General features: G+C 39.3%; 1 protein-coding gene across 5 annotated transcripts in view; it reads right to left on the bottom strand.

The window, feature by feature from the left end:
- The window catches only part of PRIM2 (DNA primase subunit 2), a 393,899-nt gene that overhangs the window by 316,654 nt on the left and 61,895 nt on the right, over positions 1-15,350 (bottom strand). For all 5 annotated transcript variants that reach the window (XM_020913550.2, XM_020913544.2, XM_070456735.1 and 2 more), the window contains exons 6-7: positions 13,818-13,913; positions 12,243-12,380 (exon numbers count right to left, since the gene is read on the bottom strand). In XM_020913550.2, the coding sequence (XP_020769209.1) occupies positions 12,243-12,380; positions 13,818-13,913 (234 nt within the window). The remainder of the gene's footprint in view (positions 1-12,242; positions 12,381-13,817; positions 13,914-15,350) is intronic.

Genomic DNA, 15,350 nt, shown 5'->3' with positions numbered 1-15,350 from the left:
AATAATTTCCATACACACAAAATGCAAGAAATAAAAGGGAAGATCAAAATCCCTTAAAACTCTATTCTACACATGAACAAGCCCATTCAAATGAACACCTGAAAGATTTATAACATTTTGGAATTTTTAAAGCACTTTCATATGTACATATGACTCTTTTCAATGAATCTAAGCTATCCTATAAAAAACCTAGACTACTTCACTAAAACAACTCCAACTCAATCCTATTTTGGATGGTGCTAAAAGCCTGATTCTCTGAAATGTAATACATATGGAGAAAGAGACGTATCACTTGTACACATATCACTCGCAAGAACTTGTTTGTGGGATCCAGTGTGCCTGCCTGACCCCACACTCATCCTTGAAATACTCAGTTTAGTTAATAGGTCTTCTTCACTCTTTACGCTTTACTCCTTAGAAACTGCATCAACTGACTTGGCTCTAAATTTCACAATCACATAGATGACTCCCAAATCTGTGTCCGAATCTCTAAGCACTCTTGTAAGTTCCAACTCAAATTTACCAGACTGTCCTATTAATTCAGTTAACACACCTAAATACCAAAATCACTTTCTCTCCCGAATAATTCTGTCTCACGTTCCTATCACTAAAACACATCTCCAGTGATAACACCAGAAATGTATAAAAGTGTTTCCAAAGTGAATATACATAAGATGATCTACTGAAGTGGGGAAAGAAATAAACATCTATTCCTATTTTTTCCTAAAACTTCTTTAAAACTCCCAATTCTAATGTATACATCCGTACATTAGAGATATGTGATAGTTTAACTAAGGTAACACAGTCAAAAAGTTTGCAAACCACTATTATATTCAAACTCAAACTGCTCCAATCTGATTTTCCACTATTCTTCACAAGCATTAAATCCAAGCAAACAAACCACTGACCATTTCCAAACAGAACCCAGGCTTTTCAGCATTTTAACCACTGAGCTCTACTGCTCTCTGCAAACTCTCCATCACCCTAGAGCCAAATCATTACTCTACCCTTTCTCAAAATGTCCTGACCTTAGGTGATACAACTCTCAGAACACTTCCCATTTTCAGCCTAGCCACTGAGTACCTCATGTTCATTTTAGCCCCTCTCTTTCCCCTGCAGCCCCACCAGTGGATCAGAGGGATCTTGAGGGTCAGGGTCCTGTCTTGTGAACTTCCCACTTCCAACACTAGGTCACCCAAGCCCCACACAATAAACCTGATATGCTAAAGAAATGCTGCATAGACAACAAACTGTAAGTGGGACATTATCAAGGGTTTAACAAACCAACAACTCACAAACAGAACAGTATTCAACTCAGCATCCTTAGTTAACAAGTGCATCTCAAAGTAAAAAGATGTTTATTTTTTCCCCCAAATTGAATGATTTCTTTCTGTTAGTTTCATGGCTTTCAACTGCACTGCTTTGTCTCCTGGAGCTCAGGACCAGGGGAGAATGAACAGGCCACTGCCTGAGAGGAAAGGCAGAGATGAAGGGTTAGCAGCTGCACTGGCTGGTCCACTGCGATCACTAAAATAGCATGAAATAACCAGGAAACAATATCAGAAAAGACACATTAGTCAATCCAAAACCCAAGTAAATCAACTAGCCGACCACAAATAAGACAAGGAAAATTCTTACTGATTCAAGGAAATTAACTCTAAGCATAGCTTAAGAAATCAAACTGGACACTGCTTATAAAAGATTTAACAGGATTCTAAGCTCTGTAGAAATAAAAATTATTTGATCAAGTGCTACAAAAAGAATATTTTTCCAAAGCAACAAATACTTGGTAAGTCACAGTTGAACTACTATTCTAAAAATGTGGGGAAAAAAAAATCTTTTTCAAAGAAAATCTTTACTTTCCTCTCTAAAAAACACTGCTTACTCACTGTCAGTTATTTCATAGGGTACAACTCAAAGTCCTTCTTTCTCTCTCTAAATTAGAAATATATATATTTTCTGAAAGTCAATCTTCTAAAGTTTTACCAACACCTTCTAATAATGAATCTCACCTGTAGAAAGTGAAATTAGTCAACAGTATGTGAGAAAAGAGAGAATCTGCCTTAAAGACATTCAGCCAGAACTTAAGAAGCTGCCCGCTTTCTAAAACCAAGCCAGCATGCTCCACCAGTGACACAGGGTAGAAGTGGTGGGAACCCAAACTCGGGGGTCGGCTCCGCCTTCCTCACACCTCCCAGTGGGACCCTCACACCTCAGGGCTTCACTTTATCCTCCCCAGAAATCCAGACTTAAACCCAGCTGGGTTTAAACCCACACTTCCATCTCCAGCTGGATGACAGGCACCCCCCACTTACCACGATCAGAACAGAGCAGTTTGATTCTATGGACTTCTCACGGTCTTCCATGTCACGGTAAAAGGCGTCACCCTCTCTAATCAGTTACTCTGGCCAAGAGTCTGGGCTGTGCAGCAATGTGGTCAGGAGCACAGACTGAAGCCAGGCTACACGGATGCAAACTCTGCCCTGCTCCCCACTACCTGAGGCTGCTGTAGGCCTCAGACAGGGAACGGTACCCGCCTAACAGGACTGCCACAAAGACAAAATGTGAGCTCATGTGAGGTATTTAGAAGAGCACCTGGCAAATATTAAGTGCTCATAACGTGTAAGCTATCATTACCTTTTTTATCCTGATTTCCTTTTTCTCTCATGCCCAGTCTGTCAACAGCACTTCAAAAAAGAAACTGAAATCCAGCAACTTCTCTCAGTCATCACCATTACAACCAGCCTCTTTCCAGGCACCATCTAGATTCAAGAGATAAACTTCTGAACGAGTCTTCCTGCTGCCATTCTTTCTCTACCCTCCAAAATGGTCTTCAGCCACAGTAACCTACTTTAAATATAAATCAAATTACATCACTCCCTTTTCCTAACCATCCAAAGGCTTTCCAGCACATCAGGCCCTGGTCTGCTCAGCGTCCTGTGTCTGCACCGCCCTCTGCCAGCTCACTCCACTCCAGCATTCTGCAGAAGGTCCCCGTTCCCTCCTTGGGGCCCTGGCCTCAGGGGCCTCTGCTGCCTGGAATGGACTCTACATCTGCCCCACCGGCTCCTCAGTGTCATATGTAATGTTCTTACGTTCACTTCTCTGGTAATTGTCTATATCCCACTAGAATGTCAGTTTTATAAGAGAAGAAATTTCATATATCCTTTTAAGTACTGCATCCCTAGTACTTACAGTAACATGTGGGTGAACAAATAAAAAGTTATTAAAAACAAACAAGCATTAACTGAGAGGACTGGTTAAAGGCGCTACACTTGCTGTGTGAAGCACAGAAATGCACCTTTCCCTCACCCTCTCCCCTGACTGGCCATCCATTTACTGCATCTCAGCTCCCATTCACCCTTTTTTCCCTGCTCTATGCTGCGCTCAGTTGCTCAGTCGCTCAGTCGTGTCCAGCTCTTTGCAACCCCATGGGCTGCAGCCCGCCAGGCTCCTCTGTCCATGCGGATTCTCCAGGCAAGAATCCTGGAGTGGGTTGCCATGCCCTCCTCCAGGGGAACTTTCCAACCAAGGGATCAAACCCAGGTCTCCCGCACTGCAGGCGGATTGTTTACAAGCTGAGCTACCAGGGAAACCTGGACCCTAATACACCTGCCTTTCCATATTTCCTCAGAGTTTGAAAATCTAACTCCCCTGATAATACAACTTCTCACAAAGGCACAGTTTTCATCAAAAGATCCTAAGAACCACAATTAGAAAATATGAGACTCGGGTACAGCTCTAACAGTTACTGGCCAACATGACACTGGACAAACCACCTGGCCTCTCTGAGCGGCACTTTCCTGGCTGTGTAAGCAGTCATCTTCATCTACCTCAGAGGCTTGTGGTGAGGATCCAGAGAGATCACACAAACAGTAAACTATGTGTAAGCAGTGAGCTTCATCTTCGTTATTCAGTATCAATCAGTCCAACAAAATGTTATTGAGCACTGACCCTGAGTTATGTTTAGAGAAAAGTCTAATTAAGACCGAGCCTTTACTTTCAAAAAGCTCACATCGTAGTTGAGAAGAAAAACACTAACTAGAATAATTTCAGTGCGTGCAGAGTACAGTGGGGACACAAAGGAGACAATTCAACTTAATTCTGGACTCAAGGGAGGCTTTCAGCAGGAAACAGTGCCACAACTGAGTCTCCCAGGATCAGCGGGGTGAGAGAAGAGTTCTTACCAAGTAAGAAGATAACATCCATATTTTACCAGTCTTAAAGCACATTCAAAAGCCAGATTCATTATAACCCACGTGGTCAAAGCTGCTGTTAAACAGCTTGAGATGTCAGCTGGGATAAAACTCTCCCATCAATTTTTACTTCCCCAGCACCATTTATTTCACCCTCTTCCACTATTTAGAATAACTACTTAGAATAATTTTCTCAATGTTTAGGGCAATTCTTCTCATCCTCAAGAACATTTTCAATTTTTTGCAGTTACATACTCCATGGTCAAAACCTTCCTCACTGGAAAGGGCAGTAACCGCAATAGGTTTAAATTCCCCATCAGCCCAGTCCTAACAACAGCAACTTCCCCACCTGCCAGCACCTTGAGCCCCCAGGCTGTCAAGACAGCTTCCTGGACAACCCCTCACCTGCTCCCCCAAACAGCGAGACAAAGGGCAGACGCTGAACAGCCTCGCAACCAGACTCCACCGTGACCTACCAGGAGAAAGTCAAGTACCGCCTGAGGGAGCCAGTCACTGTCTCACTCAGATCAACCCAGACTGAGGCCAGGACTCTCCACAACCCACTGGTGATCAGGACAAATTCATTAAAATGCACCTGAATCCACTAAAGCAAAACACAGACATACCTTATACCCTACAGTTCCACTCCTAGGCATATAACCAACAGAAATGTGTCTGTCAAAGATGTCGTAAGATGTTCAGAGTAGCAGTACTAGTAATAACCACAAGAAAGAAAACAAGACCCAAATGCCTATCAACAGCTGGCTGGGATAAATCGTGATAAAGACAATCAGAACTGAGATGAATCAAAATCATGTGTCACCTGCTAGGATGCAGCGAAAAGAACACAGCATCACGTCTATGATATTCCTGCTCAGGATTTATAACTAGACTCTCAACAGGCAGAAACAACAAATCTGAATCGACAAAGATTCTACAAATACCTAGCCTGTAATGCTTAAAAATAGCGAAGCCACAAAAGTAAAGGAGAAATTAAGAACCCCTTTCAGACCAAAGGAAACGAACGTGACACTAGCAAACAGTGCTTATGATTTACATTAGATCTTTCTGAAATAAAGGACATGACTGGGACAAGCAGTGAAACTGAACGAGGTCTGAGAGGACAGTCAGTATTGACACTAAGCTTTTGTTCTGACAGCTAAACTTGTGATTATGTGGGAAGACATCCTTATTCGTAGAAATTACACACTAAAGTACTGGGGATAATGAGACCTTACACTGGGAACTTACTCTCAAATGTTTAGGGGAAAAGTTACTGTTTCTTTACCTGCATCTTTTCTATAAATTTCTCATTGTTTCAAAATTCCAAAAATTTATTAACCTTTTTAAAAAGTATGCTGGAAGAAGAATGAATGAGCAGGAAGGACAGCAGGAGAAAGGAATTCAAAGTTCACATGCTATGTTTCTTAAAAAGAAAATACAAAGCTTAATTGAAATTTGTTGGAAAAATTACTAACTTAAGAACTCATTGTTTTATCTTTAATCTCAGTACATTTACATCCTCCATATTCTACCCAGAAAGAAAAAATTTATAAAATTTGCAAATAATTGCCACATACCCTTCTGGGTACTTTAGATTATTGGAAAGATAAACAATATCAAATATACATGGTCTAATTTTAGCCCATTTTAATCAGCAAGGAAAACGTTTTTCAAAAGCTCCCCTCAACAACTTCTCATATTTTCAGTCAGAACTGCAGTGTCTCACGTGCACAGACAATTTGGAAAGGAGAAGGAAATGGCCGTGATCAGTTCAAGGTGGCACAAGCTTCCTGAAACTCATGGTGATAGTTCTGGCTGTCATGCGGCTAGAAGGCCAGTACTGGCATTTAGTGGATGACAGCTAGAGATGACCAATGTCCTAAAAATTATATGCCTGCCTCACACAAAGAAGTGCTGCCCAAAATGTTGCAAGAGACAGAGAGAAAGAACAAAACCAATCATAATAAAAGAAGGGGGCAGCCAGTCAACAGGCAGACATCAGTCTCTCCAGAGAGACTTTCAGCTGTGAAAGGCACAGCCCTTATCTGTAAGTACATTATGATGCAGGGTCAGTCACAGTAGAAATTGCTAGTAAACCATCAAGAAACTACTTAAGGAGCTTCCTTGGTGACTCCTGGTGGTAAAGAATCTGCCTGCCAATGCAGGAGGCACAGGTTCAAACACTGACCCAGCAAGATCCCACATGCCTCGGAGCAACTAAGCCAGTGCGCCACAACTGCTGAGCTGGTACGTGAGCAGTGAGGAGCCGCAACCACTGAGGCCACGCGCCAACAGCTGACGCCTGCACACCCGGGAACCTGCGCTCCGCAACAAGACTGCAATGAGAAGCCCAGGCCACCACAACCACAGAAAAGTCCACACAGCAATGAAGAACCAGCACAGCCAAAAACAGATGAATAAAATTATTTTATAAAACAGAAACTACTTCAGAACTTTACTGAGGACAAAACACACACACAGATACACACAGGAGTAAGGAGAGAGGAAGAGTACCCAATATGCTATGTGATTTCCTAAACGGCCTCATTTAATAAAAAGTTAATATTTTAGTGTTTCCAAATGCTGATATAGCTAAATTGTACATGTGTATGTAACCCCAGAGTCAGGAAACAAAATTACTTATACCAGAAAACAAAGTAAGTTTTAACTCAAAAGGAAAGGTTGGCATTTGCTTATATTATAATCAGTAAAGCTTAAAAAAAGCGACAGGACATAACTTTGAAGTTATGTACTAGACATTCAGTTCAGCTCAGTCACTCAGTCGTGTCTGTCTGACTCTTAGAGACCCCATGGACTGCAGCACGCCAGGCTGCCCTGTCCATCACCAACTCCCGGAGCTTGTTCAAACTCATGTCCATAGAGTCAGTGATGCCATCCAACCATTTCATCCTCTGTCGTCACCTTCTCCTCCTGCTTTCAATCTTTCCCAGCATCAGGGTCTTTTCCAATGAGTCAGTTCTCAACATAAGGTGGCCAAAGTATTGGAGTTTCAGCTTCAGCATCAGTCTTCCAATGAATATTCAGGACTGATTTCCTTTAGGATGGACTGGCTGGATCTCCTTGCAATGCAAAGGACTCTCAAGAGTCTTCTTCAACACCACATTTCAAAAGCATCAATTCTTCAACACTCAGCTTTCTTTAGAGTTCAACTCTCACATCCATACATGACTACTGGAAAAACCACAGCTTTGATTAGATGGACCTTTGTTGGTAAAGTAATGTCTCTGCTTTTTAATATGTTAGTCTAGGTTGGTCACAGTTTTTCTTCCAAAGAGCAAGCATCTTTTAATTTCATGGCTGCAGTTACCACCTACAGTGATTTTGGAGCCCAAGAAAATAAAGCCTGTCACAGTTTCCATTGTTTCCCCATCTATTTGCCATGAAGTGATGGAACCAGATGCCATGATCTTCATTTTTTGAATGTTGACTCTTAAGCCAGCTTTTTCACTCTTCTCTTTCACTTTCATCACGAGGTTCTTTAGTTCTTCACTTTCAGCCATAAAGGTGGTGTCATCTGCATATCTGAAGTTATTGTTATTTCGCCTGGCAATCTTCATTCCAGCTTGTGATTCATCCAGCCCAGCGTGTCTCATGATGTACTCTGCATATAAGTTAAATAAGCAAGGTCACAATATACAGCCTTGATGTATTCCTTTCCCAATTTGGAACCAGTTGGTTGTTCCAAGTCCATTTCTGTTGCTTCTTAACCTGCATATAGATTTCTCAGGAGACAGGTAAGGTGGTCTGGTATTCCCATCTCTTGAAGAATGTTCCACAGTTGGTTGTGATCCATACAGTCAAAGGCTTTGGCATAATCAATGAGGCAGAAGTATGTTTTTCTGGAACTCTCTTGCTTTTTCAATGATCCAATGGATGCTGGCAATTTGATCTCTGGTTCCTCTGCCTTTTCTAAATCCAGCGTCAACATCTGGAATTTGTCAGTTCACATACTGTTGAAGCCTGGCTTGGAGAATTTTGAGCATTACTTTGCTAGCATGTGAGGTAAGAGTGACAGCAGAAAGAAGGAATAGAAGGAACATACCTCAACATAATAAAAGCTATATATGACAAACCCACAGCAAGCATCACCCTCAATGGTGAAAAATTGAAAGCATTTCCCCTGAAATCAGGAACAAGACAAGGGTGCCCACTCTCACCACTACTATTCAACATAGTTTTGGAAGTTTTGGCCACAGCAATCAGGGCAGAAAAAGAAGTAAAAGGAATCCAGATAGGAAAAGAAGAAGTGAAACTCTCTCTGTTTGCAGATGACATGATCCTCTACATAGAAAACCCTAAAGACTCTACCAGAAAATTACTAGAGCTAATCAATGAATACAGTAAAGTTGCAGGATATAAAATTAACACACAGAAATCTCTTGCATTCCTATACACTAACAATGAGAAAACAGAAAGAGAAATTAAGGAAACAATACCATTCACCATTGCAACAAAAAGAATAAAATACTTAGGAGTATATCTACTTAAAGAAACAAAAGACCTATACATAGAAAACTATAAAACACTGATGAAAGAAATCAAAGAGGACACAAACAGATGGAGAAATATACCGTGTTCATGGGTTGGAAGAATCAATATTGTCAAAATGACTATACTACCCAAAGCAATCTATAGATTCAATGCAATCCCTATCAAACTACTAACGGTATTTTTCACAGAACTAGAACAAATAATTTCACAATTTGTATGGAAATACAAAAAACCTCGAATAGCCAAAGTAATCCTGAGAAAGAAGAATGGAACTGGAGGAGTCAACCTGCCTGACTTCAGGCTCTACTACAAAGCCACAGTCATCAAGACAGTATGGTACTGGCACAAAGACTTTGAAGTTATGTACTAGACATTAAACACTCAAAAAAGTGCTCCAAAAAGTACAAAAGAAAACCAGACTCAGAGTAACAGACAACACCACTGAAAAGTGTGTGTGTTTTCAAGATATTATCGCTTAAGCGTCTGTTTTTAACAAGTCTCTTAAAAAGCACTGATTATGGTACTTATTTAACTCACCATCTCCAATTTCACCCCGTAGTGTTAACCTAGCACAGCTTTTAGTACTTAAATGTAAACAGATTCTTCTACATTGCCCTGTACTGACACAAAATTCCAATTTAGAACAGAAATCTATGGGTTTTATTTACCACAGGCACCACTAATTATTAATGGTCATAAATGACATCCATTTCCAAGGGAAAAAAGGCACAACCTTTAAGAAACAGAGGTTGTTCACAAAATTAGTCATCTCACCATTAGCATTATCAGAAGAAAGAAAAAAATGACAAAATTAACCATGAGTAGAAACAAATAAAAACCTACTCAAAGATTTAAATGTAAGACATGACACCAAAAAACTCCTAGAAGAGAACACAGGCAAAACATTTCGTTGACATAAACTGTACCATTGTTTTCAGTTTTCAGGTCAGTGTCCCATAGCCATAGAAATAAAACTAAAAATAAACAGATGGGACCTAATCACCCTTATAAGCTTTTGCACAGTAAAGGAAACCATAAACAAAACAAAAAGGCAACCAATGGACTGGCTGGGAGAAAATATTTGCAAATGATGCAATTTCCAAAATATAAGCAGCTCATACCACTCAATAACAAAAAAAAAAACAAATAACCCAATCAAAAAATGGGCAGACTATCCAAACAGACATTTCTCCAAGAAGACATACAGATGGCCAAGAGGCACATGAAGAGATGCTCAACATCACTAATTACTAGAGAAATGTGAATCAAAACTAGAGTGAGTTATCACCTCAAATCAGTCAGAATAGCCATCATTCAAAAAGTCTACAAAAACAACAAATGGTGAAGAGGGTGTGGAGAAAAGAGAATCATTCGTGGGAATGTAAGTTGGTACAGCCACTACGAAAAACAGTATGAAGTTTCCTCAGAAAATGTAAAATAGCATTGCCTTATGATCCAGCAAACCCCCTCCTAGGTATATACCCAGAAAAACCAATATTCAAAAAGATATATGCACCCCTATATTCATAGTATCACTTATTTATAGTAGCTTAGAGATAGAAACAACCTCAATGTTTACTGACAGATGAATGGATAAAGAAAATGTGCTATGTATATACAATGAAATACGACTCAGCCATTAAAAAAAAATGAAATAATGCCACTTGCAACAACATGGATGGTTGCTACAGATTATCATACTAAGTGAGGTAAACCAGAAAGAAAAAGACAAATGCCATGTGACATCATTTAATGTGGAATCTAAAATATAACAAAAATGAACTTATCTAGGTCAAAGCCAAAGAATGTTCAAACTACCACACAACTGCACCCATTTCACATGCTAGCAAAGTAATGCTCAAAATCCTTCAAGCTAGGCTTCAACAGTATGTGAACTGAGAACTTCCAGATGTTCAAGCTGAATTTAAAAAAGGCAGAAGAACCAGAGATCAAATTGCCAACATCTGTTAAACCATAGAAAAAGCAAGAGAATTCCAGAAAAACATCTACTTCTGCCTCATTGACTACGCTAAAGCCTTTGAGTGTGTGGGTCACAACAAAATGAAAAATTCTTAAAGAGATAGGACTACCAGACGACCTTACCTGCATACCTTTTCAGGTATGCAGAAGCAACAGTTAGAACCAGACATGGAACAATAAACTGTTTCAAAACTGGGAAAGGAGTACACCAAGACTGTATATTGTCACTCTGCATATTTAACTTTTATGCAGAGTATATCACGTCAAATGCTGGGCTGGATGAATCACAAGCCAGAATCAAGATTGCCAGGAGAAATATAAATAACCTCAGATATGCAGATGACACCACCCTTATGGGAGAAAGTGAAGAGGATCTATAGAACATCTTGATGAAAGTGAAAGAGGAGAGTGAAAAAGCCTTAAAACTCAACATTCAAAAAATGAAGATCATGGCATCCAGTCCCACCATTTCATGGTAAATAGATGAGAAAACAATGGAAACAGTGACAAACATTATTTTCTTGGGCTCCAAAATCAATGCAGACAGTGACTGCAGCCATGAAATAAAAAGACGTTTGCTCCTTGGAAGAAAAGCTATGACAAACTTAAGACAATGAATTAAAAAGCAGATATCACTGTGCCGACAAAGGTTCATCTAATCAAAGTTATGATTTTTCCGGTAGGGATGTATGAATGTGACAGTTGGACCATAAAGAAGGCTGAGCGCCAAAGAACTGATGCTTTTGAACTGTGATGCTGAAGAAGACTCTTGAGAGTCCTTTGGACAGCAAGGAGATCAAACCAGTCAATCCTGGAGGAAATCAACCCTGAGTATTCATTGGAAAAACTGATGCTGAAGCTCCAAAATTTTGGTCACCTGATGCGAAGAGCCAACTCACTGGAAAAGACCCTGATGCTGGGAAAGACTGAGGGCAGGAGGAGAAGGCAGTGGCAGAGGGTGAGATGGTTGAATGGCATCACCAACTCAATGGAAATTAATTTGAGCAAACTCTGGGAGATAGTAAAGGACAGGGAAGCCTGGCATGCTGCAGTCCACAGGGCTGCAAAGTGTCAGACACTACTGAGCAACTGAACAACAACAAATGAAACAGAAACAGACTCACAGATACAGAGAATAGACTTCTGATTGCCAAGAAGGAGGGATGGATCGGGAGTTTGGGATTATCAGACACAAACTATTACACACAGAATAGATAAATATCAAGGTCTTACTGTATAGCACAGGGAACTATAGTCAATATCCTGTGATCAACTACAATGGAGAAGAACATAACGAAGAATATACATATGCAAAACTGAGTCACTTTGCTGAAGAGCAAAATTAACAGAATACTGTAAATCAACTATACTTCAATAAAATAAATTTCTTAAAAAATTAAAACCTAGGAGTTCTATAAATAACAGAAGCAATCTGAACATCATTATAATAATTTTATATTATTTCTTAAGTACAGAACAAATCTATCAAGAGTATGTAATTGCAAACATGAACATATGGAAATGAAGTGAATATGGAAACTAAATACTTACAGCCAAAGCCTTAGACAGTTTGGTTCTAAACTCATTCAGGATGATCGCCACAATATCCTTGTGTGGTACATAAGCAAAGCCATTTTCCAAATAGACTTTCCTTCCTCGGAATAAATCCAGAGCATCAGCAAAAGGGATCTGAATTCAGAGTGAAACACGGAAAATAAGTCAGTACCTGTCATTACAAAATTCTCCTAAGACTTCGTCAGTAGGGAATCTAAACAAAATGCCTTCTATGAAAAAGTCATCAGTGCCAGCAGATCAAAAACAAACAAAAAAGCAAGATCAATTTGTACTCCCTGTGAGTAAACAACAGCATTAGGAAGGAGTGGCAGGCCAAAAAATATTTTGCTTCAGAGTAGATCTTTCAAAAATGAACAAGCCAAGTTAGAATGGTTTATTTCTATTCTTACCAATTTACAAATTATAATCACTAGAGTTCCAAACTCTAAGCTCAAGCCCTCTAGGTACATCACACTGCCCTCATACAACATATTCCACACTTTTTTCTGCATCAAGTAGAATCCAAAGTATATACAGTATGCTCAGTGCTAAAAATTGCTAGTAAGTAAAGTAGTTCCAAATTTCTTCATCTATGTTTCCACTCTTTCTCCACAGGAATATATTAGAAAAGTTAATCTCAATACTAAGAAATGAAAATAATAATAAATGTCCAGCTTTGTCTTTAAAATAAGTATTTGCCAGTAAACATTTTTTTTAAACTGAATACTATTCTACTTACATTTTTTAAAGCCTTAAGAACTACCATAAAATTTTAAGAGATGAGATTATGATAACAGTATTAATAAATGGAAAAAAATCATCCTTGCTCCTCAATAGTTTTTCTACTTCTTAAAAATGAGGTAAGAAATTAGGTAAAAAAAAGAAAAGAATCCTCATATAACCTATTGGCTCAAGTTTTATGGAAGAGTTAAAGTATATGGCCATAATTCGTCAGTGTATTCAATGACACCACACAATAATCAGATCATGTGTTTTTGCAGAAAGTTTCTGATTAGTTTACAGATTTCTACACCTAACACACAGTCCCTGCCCTGAAACCATTCACCGCAAGGCAGACCCACACAGCAGTCCAGCAGCTGCAGAGAGCAACAGTGACCCAGCTCCATGGGGGGGTGACACAGGACACAGGAAGTGGGAAGAGGGTTTATTTCCATAATCCCGGGAAGGACAGGAAGTCTGAACTGGTGGCTCCAGCACAGGCTCTTTTCTCGTGAGGCTGAGCACTTCAGTACATGTCATGACACTTGCCAGGACCAGAACACGGGCGAGGGGTGGGGACCCTGGGGGCTCTTTAGCACTGCTGCCCCATAAGAAACGCATCCCCCGCCACCACCCTGCATGTGAGAGGCAAGGCTATGTGCAGGCAGGGGAGCTTGGCCACAGGCAGCTCTCAGCACCAGGCAGGCCGGGTATCGGTGCACCGCAGCCCTGAGCAGGGCAGCAGGTGAAAACAACCTCCGAGCAGGAGGGGCGAGGCTGCGCCCAAGAGGCTGCACAAAAGCATCAGTTAAACACCATGGAACCTCAGAAGTGCTTTAAAAGTGCACCTACCTTATAGACTGACTCCAGCTCCAACTGAGTCCCACCAAAACTGGGTGATGAAGCCATAATATCCTGTTCTCGGAGAGTCTTTTCCTCATCACTTATCTACAAGGAAACATATTTTATATCAATTACAAATTAAAACTCTGCATTCAGTTTCAATAAAGTACTTCCTATTCTAGCGAAGATTCCATACTTTTTTAAAACTCTTGAAACCCTGATATCTCAAATTATTCCTAATACAGTTACTAGGTGATTTTATAATCATTAATGAAGCCAAAGTATGGAAGAAAATTTAAATTCAATATACTTTCAAATTTCTACTCTGCCAATTTCTGAGGACACATACCAAAAGAACAGTAGCAGAGAAACAAAGTATTATAATATGAAACAAAAGAAAGCATAATAAAAATTAAGGTAATAAAGACAAAAAATGAACATTATCTCAATGTAGAGTTATGTTAATTTATTAAAATACCTATTTGAACTAAGAGTGGAACTTTCAAGACACATAAAACAATTTCAAATTTAAATAAAACACTAGTTTTTATAAGAACAACTATAGTCTATTATCTATGACTAATTATGGCTTTGAAAAAAAAGACTGATAGATATGACAAGATAAAAATCATAAACTTCTATTCAGAGAAAGAAAAGATCTACAAATGAATTATAAATGACAAATTGTGGGAAATATTGGTATCATGTGACATCTGAGTTACTCTCAATAAACCCCAAGGTAGTAGAGCATAAATACTAATAATCCAAAAGTAAAACAAAGCCAACATTCATATAACTGAAAATAATAAAAGTAAATTAAAATAATAGTGTGATAATATTTTCTACCTATTAAAATGGAGAAAGTTAAAGTCCACAGGGTTGGGAAAATCTTTGCATAGAGCACTTTGACAATACACATAAATAAGTTTTAAAATACAGTCTCTAACAATTTCACTTCTAGAATTAAATTAATAAGAGAACAAATACAGAGATTGGGAAATTTTCTTTCATCACAATGCTATTTATATTAATTTTTAAAAGTCTAAATGCCCAGAACAGGTGTTTGGTTAAAGTACAGTACAATGTGATGTTTAAGTAAAGCAAACCATACTATTCAGATCAGCTTCTCACAGAAATCAAAGAAAATACACTGACAGAAAATTTTAACCCATCTTCTTTAAGGCACAGAAGATTAGTACATAGAGTTGGGCCCTCTTTAACTGGGATATCATGAATAGAGATCCTCCTGCTCTAAAGCTGCAGGTCATTAGAGAAATCCCAAGTGTTGAACTTGTTTTAAGGTCATCCCTGATTCAAAGGCCCCAGAAACCTAACAGAAGCAAACTCAAATCCTCTCTGAGCAAAGCACGTCCGCAGCATGCCTCAAAGGACTTCAGCAACACATTTTCAAATACTGTACCAAGTGCACTGTATTTTATAATAAGGCAAACAGTAAAGCATCACTTCATGAGCAAAAACAAAAAGATTCATAAAGTACATAGATGATAACTGTGTCAGGATTACAAAAGACAAACATAATGA

This window comes from Odocoileus virginianus, chromosome 27 (assembly GCF_023699985.2).
Source record: "Odocoileus virginianus isolate 20LAN1187 ecotype Illinois chromosome 27, Ovbor_1.2, whole genome shotgun sequence".
In the NCBI taxonomy this organism is placed as follows: Eukaryota; Metazoa; Chordata; class Mammalia; order Artiodactyla; family Cervidae; genus Odocoileus; species Odocoileus virginianus.
This window is presented reverse-complemented; position numbering and strand designations above follow the sequence as displayed.